At 54.4% G+C, this 20,078-nt stretch overlaps 1 protein-coding gene across 2 annotated transcripts; it reads right to left on the bottom strand.

Annotated features, from left to right (window-relative positions):
- Positions 1-975: 975 nt before the first annotated feature.
- GRK6 (G protein-coupled receptor kinase 6) lies at positions 976-16,654 on the bottom strand. Of its 2 annotated transcripts, XM_078447327.2 has the most exons (17): positions 16,434-16,654; positions 12,628-12,723; positions 11,529-11,641; positions 11,332-11,409; positions 10,887-10,987; positions 10,458-10,550; positions 10,289-10,352; positions 10,009-10,149; positions 9,547-9,737; positions 8,796-8,833; positions 8,609-8,698; positions 7,232-7,440; positions 7,003-7,140; positions 3,000-3,137; positions 2,783-2,917; positions 2,589-2,590; positions 976-2,110 (listed from the first exon to the last, which is right to left on the bottom strand). In XM_078447327.2, the coding sequence occupies exons 1-17, from the start codon at positions 16,483-16,485 to the stop codon at positions 2,002-2,004; spliced, it is 1,788 nt and encodes a 595-aa protein (XP_078303453.1). In that variant the 5' UTR covers positions 16,486-16,654; the 3' UTR covers positions 976-2,001. The 2 variants fall into 2 exon arrangements, with proteins under 2 accessions (XP_078303453.1, XP_060491160.1); XM_060635177.3 differs by lacking the exon at positions 2,589-2,590.
- Positions 16,655-20,078: the final 3,424 nt, after the last annotated feature.

Here is a 20,078-nt window from a genome sequence, read left to right as displayed (position 1 = left end):
TCATAGCTGCCCTATGAGGTGATGGGTATCACACCCATTTTTCTAGACAAGAGAAGGGCCTATGCAAAGCTAGCTTGAAAAGTGGCCTGATGAGACTTGAACCCAGAACTGTCCAATTGCAAAGCTCATGTGGCCCCTGTGGCACTAGTACCTAGCCTAGAACAAACCCTTACTGTGGTTACAGAGCATCCTTGGGGGGCTGGGGGCATTGTGTATGGACTATGGTGCAGCAACAGGTTTATGAAGTCTGGGACAGACTTGTCAACAGACTCTCATCCTTGTCTTTGCATAGATGGGATGCTATGGAATGTTCCCCCAATCCCTCTGTGCCCAGGTGAATAAGTCTCCTTTAAGGCCTGGCTCAAATATTTTCAGAGAACCCTCCCTGATGCCCTCATGGCTGATCCCTACTGACCTCTGCCACAGCCTAACTCCCAGCATCACCACTGTCTCACCTCTACCCAGCCACATTTCCTGCTCCTAGGGCAGAGAGATGGCTCTAACATACCAGCCCTAGGCCGAGCACGAAACAGGTGTCCAGGTAAGACAGTGGGTAGATGTTTCTAACAGCAGATTCCGCCTTGCTCCCCAGGCTGCTCCAAGCCCACAACTGGTGGCCAGATCACCTTGGCCTTGGAAGGGACCCTACCAGCTGAGCCTGCCTCTCTAGTACAGGTAGCGCCAGACTCACACCCTAGTGGGAACCCAAGGCTTCTTCCCTTAGGCTTCATCCCATCTAGGAAATTGAGAACCCACTGGGTATGCCCAAAGGCCACCAAGGCCTGGCTGCCTGGAGAGGCTACTCCAAGATCAGGTGGGGGTGGGGGGAGTGTGAGGGGGAGGGTTCAGAGCCTTGTTGGAAGGGCAGCCCCCACCAGGCCCACCTCTGATCCCTTCCCACTTCCAGCAGGGCAAGGGAAGCAGGAAGACCCCTGGAACACCAGGAGCAAGAAAGAGGCAGGCAGGGCAGCTGGCCAGGTTTGTGCTCGACTGTATTCACTCAGAGACACGTGGCAGCTTACATTGGACAAAATGAGTAATAAAAATTGGCTTTAAATACGGAAAAACCAGGGCCCTATAATCCCATGCTATCCTAACACTGGGACCAGGATGGCCATCACAATCTGGGAAGGACCAGAACTGGGGCCTGGGGTGCAGGTACACACCGCAGCCTACCCACTTCACACACACGCACACACTTGCACTCACACACACACCCCACAGGCACACACAGGGAGGGAGGGATTATTGCTGGGCACATGTGTCTATTGTTAAGAGGGGAAGTCTGGAATGTTTCAGAGTTGACTAAGGACAACCTCCCCCACTTCCCATGGCCTGGGCTGGGGCATTTCTGCAAGAGGTGTCTTCAGGACAGGGCCCAGCATGAGGGACAAGGTGCCCTGGGAGCTGGAAGGCAGAGGCAGACCCATCTGGGATAGCCTGGGCAGTGGACTGATGGGTCCCAGGGTCAGCCCAGTCTCTGGTCACACTTTGGCACAGGCCTAGGGGTTACAGAGGCCCCAGTCCAGCTTTGACAAGTGCTGATGAGGGACAGCATCGGACCCCAGAGGTGATAGCCCTGAGCCCGGGGCAGCAGAGGCAGGCATGAGTTTCACTCAGAGGTCAGCGGTGGCGAGCACAGTGCTGGGGGCTCAGGGGCCTTGCCTGACCCAGCCTCGGCCTGTCCGAGCTGGGCCCAAGGAGCCTTGAGTTTGGCAGTGGCCCTTCTGCCAGCTCCAGGGTAGGTCTTAAGAACGCTCCGGTTGCTATATACATTCGTACAAATACATAAATACAGAAAGCCCCGAGCTCCACGGACAAGAGCTGAAGGGACGCACCTTTGTCCCAGGGACAGCCCAGGCCTTGCCAAACTCAGCCAGACCAGGGGCTGAGGGGCAGAGGACACTGGGGACAGCTCCGGCTGTGTTCCCCAGGCCACAACTTGAGTGGACAATGGGGAAGACCACTGTGCAAAACTGTAAACAGCGCTCGGAGTAGCTGCTACCGCCAACCACCGGTAGGGGCCTCAGGCTGGGGGCTAGAGGCGGGTTGGGAGCTCGAGGCGGGTGGGGAGCTCTTCCTCACTGTCGCTGCAGTTCCCACAGCAATCCTGGAGGGATGGGGAAGACACGGAGGGAGAGAGGCAGAGCGAGTGCCATTAGCCACCAGTGCCATCACCCAGGCCGGCCCTGCCAGGAACTGCCTGGAGTCATGCTCTGGGGTGGGGGAATCCCCATGAGGGCCTGGAACAGCAGCTCAGGCCAGACATGTGTGGACATCAGTGCAGAGGCTGCTCACAGCAGGCTGAAGTAAGAGGGTCCAGGTGGATCTCAGGCTCTGCCAGAGCAAGACCCTGTCCAGACCCTCTCCCCTGGAGCTGGTGGAAGCAGGGCATGGGGAGACAGATGGCTAAGCAAGGCTAGCAGCTTGAAGGTGCCAGGGTGCAGGGAATGAAGTAGTGGGGGGCGGGGGGGGGAGCGGGCACCAGACTTCTTTCGCCCACATCTCGCCTCTGCCATGGAAGGGCTGCCCGTGGCTCCCCGAGGCTGGGCAGCAAGGCCAACCCACGGGGAGCCCACACTGCTCACCTCTGGAAAGAGAAAAGAGGCCGTGAGCCCAGCCAGGTATAGGGGACAGGCGGGAATAAGGCCAGAGACCCTGGGCACCCCTGGTATGGCTGGAGGATGCCCACTCCCAGCACATGCGGGCACCGGCTCTGCCTCTCACCCACCGTCCCCTGGAGTCAAGCTGGGGGCCAAGATAGGACACTTCTGGGAGTTACCTGGCGGCTGAAGAGTCTCTGCAGCAGTCCTTTCTTGGGGGGTGCAGGTGGCTGGCCCTTCCAGTCCAGGTCTGGGGGAACTGAGCCATCTAGCCCAAAGACATTCAGCTCCTGGAAGCACTCGGTCTCCACCATCTGCCAAAGAACAGGGAGCTGTGAGAGCTGCCTCCAGGGCTGCTCCTCGGGGCCTCATCCTACCAGCTAGGCAGGCCCTTACCTCATTCTGCCAGGGGATGGGCACACTGCCCGTGGCAAACTTCTGGTAGAAGTCTTGGTCAGTGGGCTCCAGCTCCACACCCTTAACTGTGGAGAACTGTTCGATGTCCAGAACATCCTTGCAGTAAATGGCCTGGGGCTGGTGGGGACAGAAGTAGCAGTCAGGAACTGCTACACATGTACGCGTACATGCACACCCGCCCACCTACATGCATATGGGCAGCTCAGCCCTGAAAATCACTCCAGCCCTGGCCTGGTTATGCCTGGACCCTTGCAGCCCTCTCTGGTTTGGAGTCAGAAACTAGATACTCCATGCCCTTCCGAAGTATGGCAGTCCCTTCTCTTTGAGGCCATTTCCCTCTATAAACTAGGAATCATTACTCCTCACTGCTTTCAACTGATAAGGCTGTGTAAAAGCCATGCCTTTTCCAGTTGATGGTAGCTAACCTGCTGCAGCCAACCAGACCCCACAGTGCCTTGGGGAATCAGCGACAGGTACCGCCCCACCTGTACACGGCTGTCTGGGGGTACACCTGGTGGCGTGTGTGCAGGCAGAATCTTAGCTGGTCCTTTCAGCTGAGCGTCCCCATGCAGGACCTGGAGCTATCGATAGGCCCTCTGTCCCACGATGTCCAATGGCCTGCTCCATCCCCTCAAGCTTCATGGCCAACCAGAGGATTAGAACAGTCTTCCCAACTCCCCACTCCCCTGGGGCTCCTGCTGGGAGCTCACCTCACTCCAGAAGGCCACTGTCTTTTTCATCTTTATATTATTTTCTAAGTCCTATTATTAAGAATGTCAATTAAGGGGCGCCTGGGTGGCTCAGTTGGTTGAGTGTCAGACTTCGGCTCAGGTCATGATCTCACGGTTCGTGGGCTCGAGCCCCGTGTCGGGCTCTGTGCTGACGGCTCAGAGCCTGGAGCCTGCTTCGGATTCTGTGTCTCCCTCTCTCTGTCCCTCCCCTGCTCATGCTCTGTCTCTGTCTCTCTCTCAAAAATAAACATTCAAAAAAAAAATTTTTTTTTAAAAGAATGTCAATTGAAACAACATAATGTGGGGCACCTGGGCAGCTCAGTTGGTTAAGCATCTGACTTCAGCTCAGGTCATGGTCTCGCCGTTGGTGAGCTCGAGCCCTGCCTCAAACTCTGTGCTGATAGTGCGAAGCCTATGTGGGATTCTCTCTTTCCCCCTCTCTCTCTGCCCCTCACTCACTCACACCCTCTCTCTCTCAAAAATAAATAAATAAAAACAAACAAAACAAACAAAAAACCCAACAACATCATAATGTAAAATGGTGCAGCTGCTTTAGAAAACAATCTGGCAGTTCCCCAAAAGGTTAAATGTAATGTTATCATATTAGCCAGCGATTCCACTCCTAAGTATATATCAAAGAGAAATGAAAACAAACGTCCTCACCAAAACCTGCATGTGAATGTTCATAGCAAAATTATTCATAATAGCCTAAAGTGGAAATAACCCTAATGCCCATCAACTGATGAATAAACAAGATATGGCCTACTCATAGAATGGAATGTTATTCAGTGGTAAAAAAGGAACAAAACTACTGATATAGGCTACATCACCTGTATGAACCTTGAAAATATGCTAAGTGAAAGAAGTCAGTCACCAAGGACCACATATCATATAACACCATTTGCATGAAATTTCCACAACAGGTAAATACGTAGAGACAGAAAATAGATTAGTGGTTGCCAGGGCCACAGGGAGAGGAAAATGGGGAATGACTGCTAGTAGGCATGGGGTTTTTGTTGGGTGGGGGCGGGGGAGGGGGGAAGGGGTGATGAAAATGTTCTAAAATGGATTATGGTGATGGCTGCCCAACTCTCAATATGCTAACAGCCATTTCATTATATACTTTAAATGAACGAATTACAAGATATGTGAATCAAATCTCAATAAAGCTATTAGAAATGATATCATCATCAAACTTGCTCCTCATCTGTTGTTTCTAAAGAGCTGAATTCCAGGGCAATGATTTTCTAACTCTGAATAAAAGACCCAGGTGTGGTGGGATGACTTCCAGGTTAAATGAGATGATGTGCACCAGAAGCGGGAAGCAGGAGCAAACTCGAGTGGCGGGGCCAGACCTGAGGCAGGCTGCTGTCAGTTAAATCACTCACAGCAAGGCCCACACCCCAGGGTCTGTGAGGCCCACAAAACACAATCCTTCACAAGCCGCATCCCCCTAGTTGGACTCTGGCTTCTACTCACCCCCTCTAGGCCCACCCCCACACCTCACATGTCTGTTCAACATTCCCCAAAGGCCCCCCGTCACACTTAGAATAAGACTGCACAGGAGCACCTGGGTGGTTCAGTCGGTTAAGCGTCCGACTTTGGCCCAGGTTATGATCTCATGGTTCATGAGTTCAAGCTCTGGGTCAGGCTCTGTGCCAACAGCTTAGAGCCTGGAGCCTGTTTCGGATTCTGTGTCTCCCTCTCTCTCTGACCCTCCCCAGCTCATGCTCACACTCTGTCTCTGTCAAAAATCAATAAACTTAATAAAAAAAAAAAAATTAAAAAAAAAAAAAAAAAAAAAAAGACTGCACGCCTCTCCCAGCCCATGCTCACTCCAGCCACACTGGCCTCATCACTGTTCTCTCTCTCGAGGCTGCTCCTTCTCCCTGAAATACTCATACTTCAAAACTTGGCACGGCTCTCTCCTTCACATATTTCAGGCTTCTGCTTAACCATCAGCACCTCAGAGACCACCCTGTCTAAAAATACTCCCACTCGTAATCATTCCTTATTGTCTTCTTAGCCTGATTTATTTTTTTTCTGTTGCACTTCACACTACCTGATATTCCTTTTCATTTACTGCTTTATTTTGACATGCTCCCCACTACAACATGAAGGCAGAACTGGGTCCTGTTGACCTCATGATCTCTGAGGTCTGGCACATATGGGCATTCCAAATTCAGAAATTTGGAATAAACGATCACCAGTGTGGCTGACAGTCATCAATCTGGCCTTCCCAATCACCTTCCTGACTCCCCAGTGTTCCTGGTGAACTGTCAGTCAGAAGGCCCAGTCCTCTTACATAAGGGAGCAGGGCAAGTACATAACCTAATCTTGGCCAATCACAACCTTCCCTGTGACTTTATACAGAGAAGTCTGAATTCAGCAGGAAGAGGATCAACAGGTTGAAGCACAGCCAAGAGATGAAGTCTTGGCAACACTGCATGAAACCCTGATGTTGGCCCTACTCTGGGGCTCTCTAGCCAAATGAACCAATAAGCTCCTTGTTGGACATAATTAAGTTTCAGATGGATTTCTGCCCCTTGGAATATGATGATTCAAGGATGTTTCTGCCCATAGAATGCCTGACCCACTGAGATGCTCAGTAAATGGGTAGGACTCTACAAGGGAGAGGTCAGCACTACCAGGTATAGTGGGCAGCCAATATTCAGCCAGTCCAATAGCCCTTACCCCCACTGGCAATGGCGTCTTGGTTTTCCTTTGGGAAACTAACCTCCCTGGCTGGCAGTGGTTCAGGTGGGCAAGTGATCCAACCGTGATCACTGGCGGGCCTCTGAGCAATCTGTGGCAATAAGCACTAGCCTTAGGGTTACTTTTTTTCCCCCTTTCAGGACTTCTTTTGAAGTAATTGGGCAAGAGGTATACATTCTGTCTACCAGGCTGGCTGAGCTAGTAGGATGTGGACCTGAACTGCTGGTCCACGACTGCTGCACCCTAGCAAGAGTAGTCGGAGAATAAAGACTGCACACTGGCCTGTACAGTGGAGAGGGAAAGGAAGACAGAATTCCTACAGTGTTGTTGCAGCCCCAGATCCAGGTATGCCAAAAGCTCTGTCTATCCTGGGGCTTTTTATTTGTGTGAGTTCAATGAATTGTTTTGTTGGCCAACCCATCTGAGTTGCACTTTCTGACACTTGCGCTGAAGGTGGCCTGACCACTGCTCTAAGAACCCCGGGCCTGAGTCCCCACCCAGGCTTGGCCCTACCCTCAGGAGTGGACAGCACTCACATCAGGTTTGAAGGGTGGCTCCAGCATGCCAGCTCCCAGCCGCTTAAAGTTCAGCTTTTTGAAGAGGGGGTGTTCCTTTACTTCGCGGGCACCACCTCCACGACACCCTAGGCGCCCAGCAGGGTCCTTGCACAGGAGCTGTGGCAGGGTAGGGGCAGTCAGAGGGACCTGGGAGAGGTGCCTGGTGCCCCCAGCCCCAGCCCATCAGCCTCCTGCTGGCTTGCCATACCTGGGAGCAGAGCGAGCGGGCCTGAGGGGAAAAGCGCTCTGAGTATTCTTCAGGCACCTCCTTCACCAACCGTTCCACCTCCTCTCGCTTGATTTTCTTTTTCCTCTGCTGGAAGGGTGACTGGCCGGCAATCATCTCGTATAGGAGGCAGCCTAGTGCCCACCAGTCTGGGCTGAATGTGTACCGTTCGTTCTTTACCACCTCCGGAGCTGGGTAGGGTGGAACAGAAGTTAGGGCTGGGCAGGAGGCAGGAACCAAGCCCTGGGGCCCTGGGAATGCCCAGCACAGTGGGGCATTAGCTCAAATATCTGCTCGCCAGGCAGGCACTACCAGCAGCCTGGTGGGGACCTCAGCAAGTAGGACAGCACATGCCCCATCAAAGAGAGCACTGTGGCCCCGTAGGAGGCCAGGTCTTCTGATTTTTCAAGAGAAGTCAGAAATCCATATTTTTAATGGGAAGCTGTCTGGCGTATCAAATGTTGGCAACCAATTCAAATTGTTTTATTCTTTACCATGTTTATTTATTTTGAAAGAAGGAGACAGAGCATGAGCACGGGAGGGATAGAGAGAGAGGGAGAGAATCCCAAGCAGGCTCCACACTGGCAGCACAGAGCCTGATATGGGGCTTGAACCCACGAACTGTGAGATCATGACCAAGAGTCAGATGCTTAACTGACTGAGGCACCCAGGCAGCCCTCAAATTGTTTTAAAAACAATTTGATTTAAGTACAAATGTAGGCCACATTAGGCCTGTGTGGTTACCAGTTTGCAAACTCTGGATTTAATACCAGAGAGAAGAAACAAGAAAGAAACTCCTCTACTGCATACCTACTGCCTGCCAGGGTGGGCACATGGGATTTTTGCCTCTCCTACCACTTTTTATCTAAAGGCAACTCTGGGAGCCAGTATGATTGCTTTATGGTTGGGCAAAGTGAGCATAGGAGCAGCAGTATGTGGTCCAAGGACATACAACAAGAGGTGGGGCCTGTAATTGGGGCTCTATCTGCTGTGTCACATGATCTCCAAAGGGAATACTAGGGCCACATCTTGGCCCATACCACAGATGGGCATTCCCTCCCTGAATCTGGGTAGATCAGGGGAAGGGAAGACTTCTCAACCTTCTCATCTTTCTCTGGTAGCCACCTGCAGGCCTAGCCAATAGTAGGAGCTCAGTAAGTATTTGGTGAATGAATGAATGATGCAGATTTGCAGGTGTGTGGGTTCCTGGCTGAGTCCTGGTCTCTTAATTTCTAAGATAGGGATATCAGTTCTTTCTATTCCCTGAGACACAGAAGACTTCCACAGAAGTGGTGGGACCCAGCCCAGGACAGCAAGAGGACCCAGGAGGCAGGGGGGCCAGGGTGGAGGAAGACTCACCCATGTAGCCCACAGTGCCCACACGACCCTTGATGGTCTGGCCTTCTGGCACGTGCACAGCTAGCCCCAGGTCGGAGATGCGGATGTGACCTGAATGTGGGTGGACAAGTTGGGGGGGCCCATTGAACAGGTGGGCCAGACCCTGCCCCACTCCACTGCACTCCACCTCTGTGCACCCCCTACCCACCATGGTCATCCAACAGGATGTTCTCTGGCTTCAGGTCCCTGTGGGGAGAGAAGGGCAGGGTCAGATGTTGTTCAGTTTGCCAAGGAGCCAAACGGCACGCCACCCCCTCCTAGCTCACTTGTCTCCTGGGATGGAATGTGCAGCAAGGTGCTGGAGCCATTTATTGCCAGGGTGAGAGATAGCCCTGCCCTCACTCATAGCAGCTCTGACTTGAGGGGGCAGCTGAAGGATCTACCCAGCCAGGATTCCTTCCTGGGAATCCCCAGGCAAGTGGAGAGCAGCTCCCATCCGGGGGAATAGCACCAGTAGCCTTACTCACCACTAGTGTTAACAGGGTCCCACCCTCACCCCACTTTGGTGGCTGACTCTTCCTTTCCCGTCAAATGGGGCTACTCATCTGTCCCCCTCATGGGGCTGTTGTGAGGTTCAAATGAAATCACTGCCGGTAACAATAGGCAGAGCTCCCCACTGCCAAGCCCTGCATGCCAGGCTCTGTGCACTTTACTGCAGGGAGCTGACTGGCGCAGGGTTATACAGAGACGGGTGAGGACACCAGCATTCACATGAGTGAGCCAGACCCAGAGGCTCTCAAGTCTGCCCAGCATGGGCAAGCGTGGAGCCCCAAGCCCAGGCTCAGTAGGGCTCAAACCGGTTCATGCCCGCAACAACAGGCCCAGCACACCAACATCCTTCTGCGGCCTCCACCCATGCCCAGCTGCAGCCCCTGGCGGGGAGGGCTGAAGCCCAGGACCTGTACACGATGCGCTCCCGGTGCAGGTCCTCCAGGCCGCAGCAGATCTCCGCGGCATAGAAGACAGCCCGCTCCTCGGGGAAGCCAGCCTGGCCCATGTGGTAGATGTGGAACTTGAGGTCGCCTCCGTTCATCAGTGTCAGCACCAGGCACAGCGCGTCCTTGGTCTCATAGGCATAGGCCAAGCTCACCTGTGGCCGAGGGGACCCGAGCCCTCAAGCAGGGGCCATGGGCCACCCAGTGGCAGGGCTGGCACCAGCCGCCCAAAAAATCCTTCTCAGTGGCACTCCTTGGGGCCCAGCCTGCTCCCCAGGCCTCGTGTCAACACCCCAAACCGACCCTTCCCAGGCATCTCTGAGGGTGGGGACAGGGCAGCACAGAAAGGGACCTAGCCTGGTAAGTGAGAAGGGCAGGGCAAGTGCATGGCCAGGGGGAAGGGAAGGGTCTCCTGTCTGTACTTACTACAAACCTACTGTTCACTTTCTCCAGGATCTGCTTCTCATTGAGTGCCATGGCCTCCCCTTTCCGCTTCTTGATACGCTTCTTTTCCAGCTTCTTGCAAGCGTACATCTTGCCTGTTGCCCGCACCTGGCAGGCACACACCTGTAGCCAAGGTAGATGGGCAAATAGGGACCAGCTGTGTCCTTCCTGGGGCTATAGGAGCTCAAGGAGGGGGGGCTGGTCCAGGGCCTACCATACCCCTCCTCCCCACTCCATCAGGGGCTCTGGCCTGGCCACTTACCTCACCAAAGCCGCCTTTGCCCAGGACTCGATACTGCCTGAAGGTGTTTTTGGTCACTGGTTGCCTGTAGGCAAGGGATTTCGGAGCAAACACTGGCTGAGCAGGGGCCCAAGGCCCGTAAGAGCCCTAGCAACTTGGCCTACCGTGGGCCAGCCTTCAGGGAGCTCACCTTTCCAGCCACTTCCACTGTAGGAAACGGTTGAAGTAGATGCTGTCGAGGTAGTCGGCAAAAGGGGCCATGCTCAGGTACTCATGGGTCAGCCTGTTGAGAGGGCCCAACCCACCAGTCAGCCCCCGACACCCTAGGTTCTCGGCTGGATGGGACGGGACCCCGTTATATGCATTCTCAGCCTAAAGGGCTGCCTCATTGGCCAACCCTCTTACTAACCCAACTAAGCAGGAGACATTCATCTGTGCCAAAGCTGAAGATTCTATAGAGAGGGAAGGCAACCTGCCCAAGCTCACACAGCAAGCGCAGGGCCAGGGTGAGAGGCTGAGCTCCCCTCACCAGCTACTGAGCTGTTCACAGCCTTCCAGGGCCCACGGAAGCCCCCTCCTCAGGACACAATTCCAGGCCAATGGGCAGGGAGAGGCTTACCGGGTGAGCTCCTGGAAGAGGTCTTTGCAGGGCCCCTGCTCCAACCGCTGGGAGCAATTAGTCACCAGCTGCCGGGGGACCTCAGGGATAAGGTCAGGACCCTGGAGATAGGCAATAAACAGGTCAGTGCAGGGGGCTCCCTTTGCCAGGTGCCTACACCCAGGGCAGAGATGGCCAATATTCTGGACCTGCGCTAGGAGCAGCTGTAGGCTAGTGGTGTGCCAGCCGGCCCAGCTGCTGAACTCAGTTCCACTGCTACCCTTGAGGCGGGGTGAAGCAGAGCCACTGGCAGGCTGCCTGGCCCACCCTCCTGGGCTCCATGCCCGTGGTCTGCCTGGTGAACCGGGAGACACTCCAGGGCACTCTCTGCCCAGGCTGTGGTCATTCCTCTCCTCATCACTGAGCTCTGCCCGCTGCCGTCATCTCTCCATCCTTGCTCACTCACCGTGTGGCTCAGAAAATTCTGCATTAGCCGCCGCCCACAAGCCTTCCGCTTCTCATCAGGGGTCACTTCATACTCAGCCTGCAGGGTGGGAGGCAGAGAAGCTTGGGGCCTGGGCAGAACAACAGGTGTGGGGAAATGGGACACACTTGACCTAGGGACCTCTGCCCACCCTCGGGGCTGGGCTGGGCTGCACTCACCACTCCATCCAAGAAGGCTATGCATCGGGTCAGCTCAGGCCTCGTGGCGCAGAACTCTCGAAACAGCAGGCGCCCAATGGGCTGCCGCTCGCACAGGCTGTGGTAGTCACGCTCTGCAAGCAGGGGTAGGAGCTACTGGGTTCCCAGACCTGGAGCCTGCCAGCAGGGCACTCCTATCCATACTGCCAAGCCCTGGCCCCAACAGTAGCTTCTAGCCCTGCAGTATGGAAGCCACTATCTCCTTTAGAACCGTCACCCCAACACTGAGGTGGGCACAACTATTATTTCCAACACAGTTTGGGACTCTGAGGCCCAGAGAAACTAAGCAATTAACTCAAGGTCACACAGCTTGATGTATGGCTCCAAAGCTGGGCCCTCACCTCCCACTGCTATCTCCTGGTTCACACCACCTACATACATCACAGTGCTGGGCTTGGGTGTGGTTGTGAGGTTCCGGCCTGGCCCAGGCTAGGCCCAAACCTGTTGCTTGCCTGGCGAAAGTGCAAGAGGAAGCTGTGGCTTCCGGCAAGCTCGAGGCTAAGCCTCCTTCCCAGGCAGTGGAAGCAGCTATGGTATACTCCTTGCCCACGTGCAGGCTGTCAGAGGGGCCTAGGCAACCTTGGGGGTTGTGCAGACCTGGGGCCTCAGCCAAGATAAGCAGGAACTGGCGTCCTGGCCCCTCTTCTGGTCAAGGTTTTGATGCCCCCCCACCTGCCACTCACCCTGCTCGGGGCAGGGTTATGCTAAGCACAGGCTTGGGGCTCCTCATGCAATCAATCTGTGGGCTGACTCCAGCCTCCACTGTACCCTCTGTCCCTCAAACCCCAGGCATGACTCTCCTTTCCTCTGCTTCTCTCAGACTGCCCCAAATCTGACCCTGCCCTACTCCCCCACCCTCCCACCTACCCCAAACACCCCTTGCTGTCCTGTTTGTACTATGTTCTCCACCCATCTCAGGCCCAGGAACCGAAACTGGGTTGGGTGTTGCAGCTTCAGTCTTCCTGCTCCCCAGACGCCCCCCCAACCCTGCCCCTCTGCCTCGGGGTGAGGTCTCAGGGGAGGCTCCCCCAGAACACCCAGGCCTCCACCCAGGCCTCACCGAGGCTGAGCCGCAGCTCTTCACACTGGCTGATGTGGGGGAACTGCAGCATCTGTCGCCATTTCTTGCTTTTGCCCTTGCGATTCCCACCACCACCTGTGGGAACAAACAGGTGCTGGATCTCAAGTCCCGCTGCCACCATGCTTCCCCTGGCCGCTCAGTGCAGCCCAGAGACCTGGCCTTCTGGGCTCAGCCCAGGCACAGCACACTCTAGGAGGCACCTCAGGCCTTCATTCCACATATTTCAGCATGCCCTCACTGGGCTCTAGGACACACACCGTCCCCTGGGCCCCTCTGCTAGGGGTTCCTGAGCTCCTGGGCTGGAAGATCCAACAGGGGTGATAAGGACAGGTCACCGGGTGACGGTGGGTTTCCAGGAAACCTTAGCTGCTTTCTGGCAGATAGGAGTTTCCCAGGTGAAGAAAGCAGAGGACATGACAGCAGTGGGAACTATGTAAGTCAAGGCACAGAAGGGAGAGATTCTAGGACATGTGGGACATGCCTCAGAGATGTCAGGAGCAGAGGGCAGCCTGGGTCACCAGGAAGGCTTCAGGCCCCTATACCTGGCCCTGAATCAGAGCTATCAGAGACTCAAACAAGGTGGTGGCTATAGGGCTGGCACTCAGGATTCCAGTACACAAGGGGTTCTGTGGCCCTGATACCTGCCTCATTTTACCTAGTTGACACCCTATCTGTAGCTGCTAAGACCAGGGTAGCAGCTCAAATGCCTACAGAGCCAGATAGGTAGGTAAAATGTGGGCCAGATGGGAGACAACAGGGAATGGTGGGGAGTGTGGTGAACTGGACTGGGCATGTCCCTTCCTCCAGGCAGGAATATGGACTCAGCGTGGCCAGCTCTTCTCACCTTTTAGCTGAGACTCCGGACATTATGTGAAATACTGGTTCCTATTTTTTGTAAAAACACATTGCAGCTAAATAAATTAAACATGTTAGAGAGCTAGCCAGATGTGGCCCATGGGCCACGAGGTTGAAAATAGAAGGGCCTGAGTCTTGGAGCCCCACAGACATAGGTTTGAATCTCCAATTCGCACTTTAGGCCTGTCACTTGCCCTCTATGAGCCTCAACTTCTCCATACTTACTTCAGATCCAAAGCTACCTCCGGAGGTGTTGTCAGACTGGGAGGGTCTGTGTCCAGTACCCAGTAGGGCTGTGGCAAGAGGTGGCCCTCAGCTCCAACAACTCATGGCAACCTCAGGCAGCCACTTTTTCCCTGCCTGGCCTCAGTTTCCCCTCTGCTTTACCCAGCCTTGTTTTCATATGCCCTGGCTGAAGGCAAGTGGCACAAGGGAAGGGGCTGCTCAAGGGAAGGGGCAGAGTTGGGTCCCTCAATGGGTTCTGTGACCTAAGCAGTCGGGAGGAGGAAATGTTGCAGGGCACCCATTGGGAAACCTGCTAGCAGCTCTCCTGCGGCCTGCACCCAGCATACTCCACAGCCATTGCTCCATTCTGAATGAGCAACAGACCCCCACCCCCAACCCGGGGCAAGGCCTTGCCAGAAGGGGAACTCCTCCCCCACCCCCACAGGTCCTTCACCCAACCCTCTATCCGCTGGCCTCCCCCCACCAGTTACTTCCTCCTCCCCCTCCTCCCGGCCACATCAAGGCAGTAGCAAGAGTCACATGCAAATATCCTGTCCTGGAACTGCCACCAGAGTCAGTGGGGCTCCTCCCCAACCTAGCCTGGCCCCCTCCCTATGCCTCTGGGGGCCTGGGAAAGGATGGAGGACTAAAGAAGGGCTCACACCCCCAATGCTGCCCCACTTCATTCTCATAGCAATTCTGTCAGACTAGGCATAACCTCACGAGGAAACTGAGGCCTTGAAATGAGGAATCAATTTGTCCAAGATTACAAAGCCTGGAGGTGCCAGAGGCAGGATTCAAACCCAGCTCCCTAGGACTACAACCCACACTCCTTTCCCACCCCAAACACACCATGCCAGCCATCTATTAGGTGTCAACTGAATACATACACCAAGGGTTCCCAAACCACTTAGGGCCTCATATCCCTTGGGAAGCTGGAAAAGGCCAGGCCCTAAGCTGTCAGCCAGCTAATGAAGGGATTCCAGTGGAGCCAGTCTATGGGCCAGGGTTTAGGACTCAATGACAACAGGGATTTCTTTAAGTTTGTATGTCCTGTCCCCAACTATTCCACAAAAAGGGTTACTAAAGTTTAGAGAGAAGAGACTTATTTAGAGCATGCAGGTGGGAGGGGCAGAACCAGGTTGGGGTAAGTGTTCTCCAGGGGAGGCATCAGTCCAGGTCTGGCCATACCGCACTATGCCTCACCCATGGCCTGAAGAAGGCCGTCAGGAGGTGCCACACTCTCCAGCCAGGCAAAGCAGTGCTCTCAGCAGGCCCGAGACCTGAACTGGCTACAGCCCTAGAGAGGGAGGCCTGGCCAGGCTCTCCCCACCCCTCCTCCCTAGCTGGCTAGATGACGAGGCAGAACAGAATCGGCAGATGCCCCCAGAGGCTAGGAGGAAGGCCTAGCCCTGAGACTAGATAAGGGACAGGAGATAAAAAAAAAAAAAGGCTCTGGGCACTAAGGACCCAGCCTGCCATGCCTATTTCCAGGCAGCATCTCCCAGGGAGCAACACACACTGGGCAGGCAGGGGGGTACCAGATGCTGTGCCACTTGGGGGCTTGTCTCGGCTTCCTACACACTGTATTGGAGGCATCCTGTGTCTAGGCCTGGGTCAACCACAGTCTCACCGTATGACTTGGGGGCTAATCCCTGGTCTGAACCTCAGTTTCCCACCTGTAAAATGGAGCAGAAAAGTGAAACAGATGACTCTTTCAGCCTGGAAGCCCAGCAAAGAGTGGAAAATGACCATGTCATGACCTCCCTGCTCTAGAGCTCCAAAAAGAAGGGTCTTGTTCACTGCTGGTCCCCAGCACCCAAGACAGGACAGGGCACATAATAGAAGGAGTGTTCTGTGATTGTGTTACTGAAGTGGACAATGACAGGTGAGGGCCAGATTGACCACAAGGCAGTGAGGACCAAGTCTGGTCCTCTGTGTCCCCCATGACCCTCAGAGGCCAGGTGCCTAGTATCACTCAGGATGGGAGTCATGAGAAGCTCAGTACACACTCACCAGACTTGATCCCTCTGCCAGGCCTTGCACTTACAGTCCTGCCAGCCCCACATGCTCTCTTCCTTCAAAGCTCAGCTCCCACTTATTTCTGTGCCCATTTGGCCCTCTACACCGTGGGCTTTCTGAGGGCAAAATTCATGACCCATTCACCTCTGTACCCAGTGTCCTGAGGCACGAGACAAGTGGCAATCATGTTGGTAGCATATGTGACCAGCCGTTTCCCCAAACCGAGTGAGCTGTGCTACTGCGGTGGCTCCGTTCATTCATTCTTCAAACCTTTATCCTGCACCAACTTTGTGCGGGTCCAGGCTGGGCGCCAGGGTCTGGGCCTGAGGCACGTGGGGTAGGCTACCCTTTCTTGGGGCATCTTCTCACCTATCACCTGGGGGAGGCCTCAGAGAGGCTCTCCAAGGACCCAGGTCCCACCCTTCCCTCTTCCTTCCTCTCTCTTTCCCTCACCCCCCCCCCCCCCCCCCCGCCGCGAGGGCGGTGGCCTGACCCCCGCCCCTTCCTGGGCCCCGGCACCCGGGGCAGGTGCAGAGGACGACCGGCCGGAAGGGCTCGCGTATGCGCGGGGTGCGGGGCGCGGAGCGCGCTGCCCTAGGGGATCTGGCGGCTGGGGCGCCAGCCGAGCTCAGAGGCCGCGCGCCCGCGTACCCCGCACCCGGCCGCCCTCTCGGCCGCCTCACCTTCCCGGGCCTTGAGTAGCACCGTGTTCGCTACGATGTTCTCGAGCTCCATGGGCTGCGGCGCCGCCGGGCCCGCCGGGCCGAGCCGCCGGCCGGGATCGCTCGCGGGAGCCGGGGCCGGATGGCGATCGGCGCGGCTCGGCTCGGCTCGCAGTGACCGCGCCGCGGCCTCCCGGGCCTCCCCGGCCGCCGCCGCCCGCCGCGAACACTCCGCCCCCTCCCGGGGGCCACCCGGGCGCCGGCCCGCCCCGCCCCGCCTTCTGTTTACTTTACGAGGCCAATAACCGGGCGGGCGCTCCCCGCGCCGTCTTCCCATTAGACAGCCTCTTCGTCATCCCCCGCCTTCCGCGCCAGGGATTCGCTCAAAGGAGCAGGGAGGCGGGACTTTATACGTCACCTCTTCCTGGTTGGTCCGAGGTTGGGTTCAGCCCCTAGGTTCGAATTTCTGGACCTTCATAGGGTAGCGAACTGCCAATTAGGGCCGAGCCCTCCGCGGGGACAACAGAGGTGGGTCCTCTTGGTCACGCCCTGAAATCTTGGAGTTTTATTGGATAAAATAAACGTCAATCATCCTCAGCACTGAACCCTGATTGGACCACCAAATAGGGGTGTGGCCCGGGTCCCTCTAACTAGTCTTGACTTTTCTAGGGTTTGTAGGGGATGCATTTGCTATCTTGGGCCTCCTGCGGGCTGACTGTAAGCTGTTTGGGGCCATGTGTCCAGCCATATTTCTTTGGGTTGGCCCATTCTGGAGAGCGCACATCGGAAGCAGGGAGAAGTCCAAAAAAGACTGGCGTCCTCCCCAGCGGCTCCCCAGCCTCCGGCCCCCGCCCCGCCCCCGCAGCCGGATGTTGTGATTTCTCTCCACCCACACGGCCTCGCCCGCCCTCGGCCTCTGCTGCCTTATAAGGCAGCGCTACCACCCCGAGACATTTGGATGAACTCACACCCATTATACAGGTGGGGAACAGGAGTGCCAGAAGTCCAGTGGCTGACTCTACGCCAAAGGCCAGGAAGAAAATGAGGCTGATATCCCACTCCTGCTTTACACACCAGAAAACGGAGGCTTGTCCAAACTGAGAGAGTAGTGAGAGTAAGGCAGAGCCGAATTCAGCTAGGCTTCTCTGATCCCTATCCATTCATTCATCCAAAAATACAGAGCACCCGTTTTGTGCTAGGCGTTGAGCCAGATGCTGGGAAATACAGTGGTATTAGCAAGATAGCCAAGCTCTCTGCTTACGTGCTAGAAGGGGGGTAAAGGTTAATCCTATAAGTAATCAAATAAATAGGATGGTCTCAGAGAGTAATTGACTGTTGAGACTCGGGCACCTGGGTGGCTCAGCCAGTTAAGCGTCCAACTCTTGGTTTCAGTTTAGCTCATGATCTCACGGTTCATGGGTTTGAGCCCCACATCAGGCTTCATGCTGACAGTGCAGAGCCTGTGTGGGAGTCTGCCCTTCCCCTACTTGCTCTTTCTCTCAAAAATAAATAAAACTTAAAAAAAGAAAAAAGACATTAAGACAAAATACGAAAGAGTGAGGGGGAATGGTCTCAGGTGTGACATTTGAGGAGATCCAATAGCCATATGTGACTCGTGGCTACTATATTGGACAGCACAGAGAATATTACCATCATCACAGAAAGTTCTGCCAGATAGCACTTGTCTGGAGGAAGGAGTGGCTTCCATTTGCACAAAGGTTCCATGCTGACAACCTGAATAGGAGAAAAATGGTGCCACCAACTGAGAAGGAATGAAAGATGGTAGTCCAGGTACTTTCTGAACCCCTAAACTTGTCTTTGAAGAGGCAGTTCTGTCACCTCTTGAAATTTATGCCCCAAGTCTCTGCTAGAGAGAAGTGGGGTTTTGTGTGTGTGTATCCAGATATTTGTGAGCAGGAACTTTATGGCTTCCTATTTCTCATCCCATAGACCCACACCCCAGCAGTAGAAAGATAGAAGCCAGGGAAAGAAGATGGTGCCTTTTTTCCCTAGTCCAAAATTGATGGAAGACACCCAGGTGTGCAGGGAGAACTGGGGCAGTTGTGTAGAAATTGCTGCGAAGGGGGAGTGTGTCCATATGGGAAAGTTTCTTTACAAACTTCTGTAGATTGAGCCCTTACCGTATGCCAGGCTCTACCCTTTCAAATTTTTTTTTTTTAACGTTTATTTATTTTTGGGACAGAGAGAGACAGAGCATGAACAGGGGAGGGGCAGAGAGAGAAGAGAGGGAGACACAGAATCGGAAACAGGCTCCAGGCTCTGAGCCATCAGCCCGAGCCCGACGCGGGGCTCGAACTCACGGACCGCGAGATCGTGACCTGAGCTGAAGTCGGACGCCCAACCGACTGAGCCACCCAGGCGCCCCAACCCTTTCAAATGTATTCCCATTCAGCTATCTCAACAAGCTGGCCAGATAGTATGAGTGCCTCTACCTCCCTAAAGAGGTGTGGCAATTAAGGTTCATAGGGGCTGAGCCCCTGACCAAAGGTCACACTGGGGAGTCAGTGGCCTCGATGAAATTGAAAGTTTCCTGATTCAGGTTCACTGCTGTTTTGTTTTTCCAGTCCCTACTTCTAAGGTCATTATTTCCCTACTTTAAGCTACTGACTTACAGAGTGATCATGGGAAGTATTGTTTTGTTTTGTTTTAGAAACTTCCTGGTAACAATATATGAATTCTTGCATCAGTTAGGACTTCTGGTTGCAACTCAAAGTGGCTTAGGCAAAATAGGGAAATTTATTGGTTCAAGTAACTTAAGAGAAGAGGTGGTAGTTCTGACTTTGTCTTTGGATCCCAGGTCTGTAATGGTGTCACTCAAAATTTGTCCTTCCCATATTCTGACTCTGTTTTTAATCTGTGTTGTCTTTATTGTCAGGCAGGTTTTCTCTCTGAGGTGTTAAAGCTGGCTGCCAGCAGCTCCATGCTCACTTCTTACCAATGAGGCAACTTCTATGGAAAGAGAAAGCCTCTGTCTTAAAGATTCCAGCAAAAATCCTGGGGCTGCCTCTTACCAATTTGATTGGGGTCAGGTGTTCCTTTTGAACAAATCACTGAGGACAGAGAGAGGCAGTGTTCTGATTGGCCAGACATGGGTCACATGCCCACTCCCACCTCAGCTGAAGGATGGGGTAAGTTATTAGGAATCAATCCATCTATATTAATTATCAAATGCTGGTAACAAATCACCCTAAAACTTACGGCTTAAAACAACAATTAGGGCACCTGCGTTGCTCCATCCATTAAGTGTCTGACTCTCAGTTTTGGCTCAGGTAATGATCTCATGGTTTGTGGGTTTGAGTCCTGCTTCAGTCTCCATGCTGGTAACATGGATCCTGCTTGGGATTCTCTCTCTCTCTCTCTCTCTCTCTCTCTCTCTCTCTCTCTCTCTCTCTCTTTTTCTCTCTCTCTCTCTTCCCCTCCCCTGCTGGGTCTCTCTGTATCTCTCAAAATAAATTAAAAAAAAAAAAAACTTGGGGCACCTGGGTGGCTCAGTCGGTAGGCGTCCGAGTTCAGCTCAGGTCATGATCTCACCGTTGGTGAGTTCGAGCCCCACATCAGGCTCTGTGCTGACAGCTCAGAGCCTGGAGCTTGCCTCGGATTCTGTGTCTCCCTCTCTCTCTGTCCCTCCCCACCTCTCTCTCTCTC

Source organism: Panthera onca, chromosome A1, assembly GCF_046562875.1.
Source record: "Panthera onca isolate mPanOnc1 chromosome A1, mPanOnc1 haplotype 2, whole genome shotgun sequence".
NCBI lineage: Eukaryota > Metazoa > Chordata > Mammalia > Carnivora > Felidae > Panthera > Panthera onca.
The sequence above is the reverse complement of the archived record's forward strand: the minus strand, read 5'-3'. Positions and strand labels throughout refer to the sequence as shown.

Bases quoted from the DNA above. Each gene is read 5' to 3' on its own strand.
- GRK6 (XM_078447327.2), bottom strand. From the start codon at position 16,485: ATGGAGCTCGAGAACATCGTAGCGAACACGGTGCTACTCAAGGCCCGG. The intron at 10,988-11,331 runs GTGAGTGAGCAA...GCCTATCTCCAG, and splicing joins AGAATTTTCTGAGCCACACG to GGTCCTGACCTTATCCCTGA. The intron at 10,150-10,288 runs GTAAGTGGCCAG...CCTTGGCTACAG, and splicing joins GCAAAGGCGGCTTTGGTGAG to GTGTGTGCCTGCCAGGTGCG.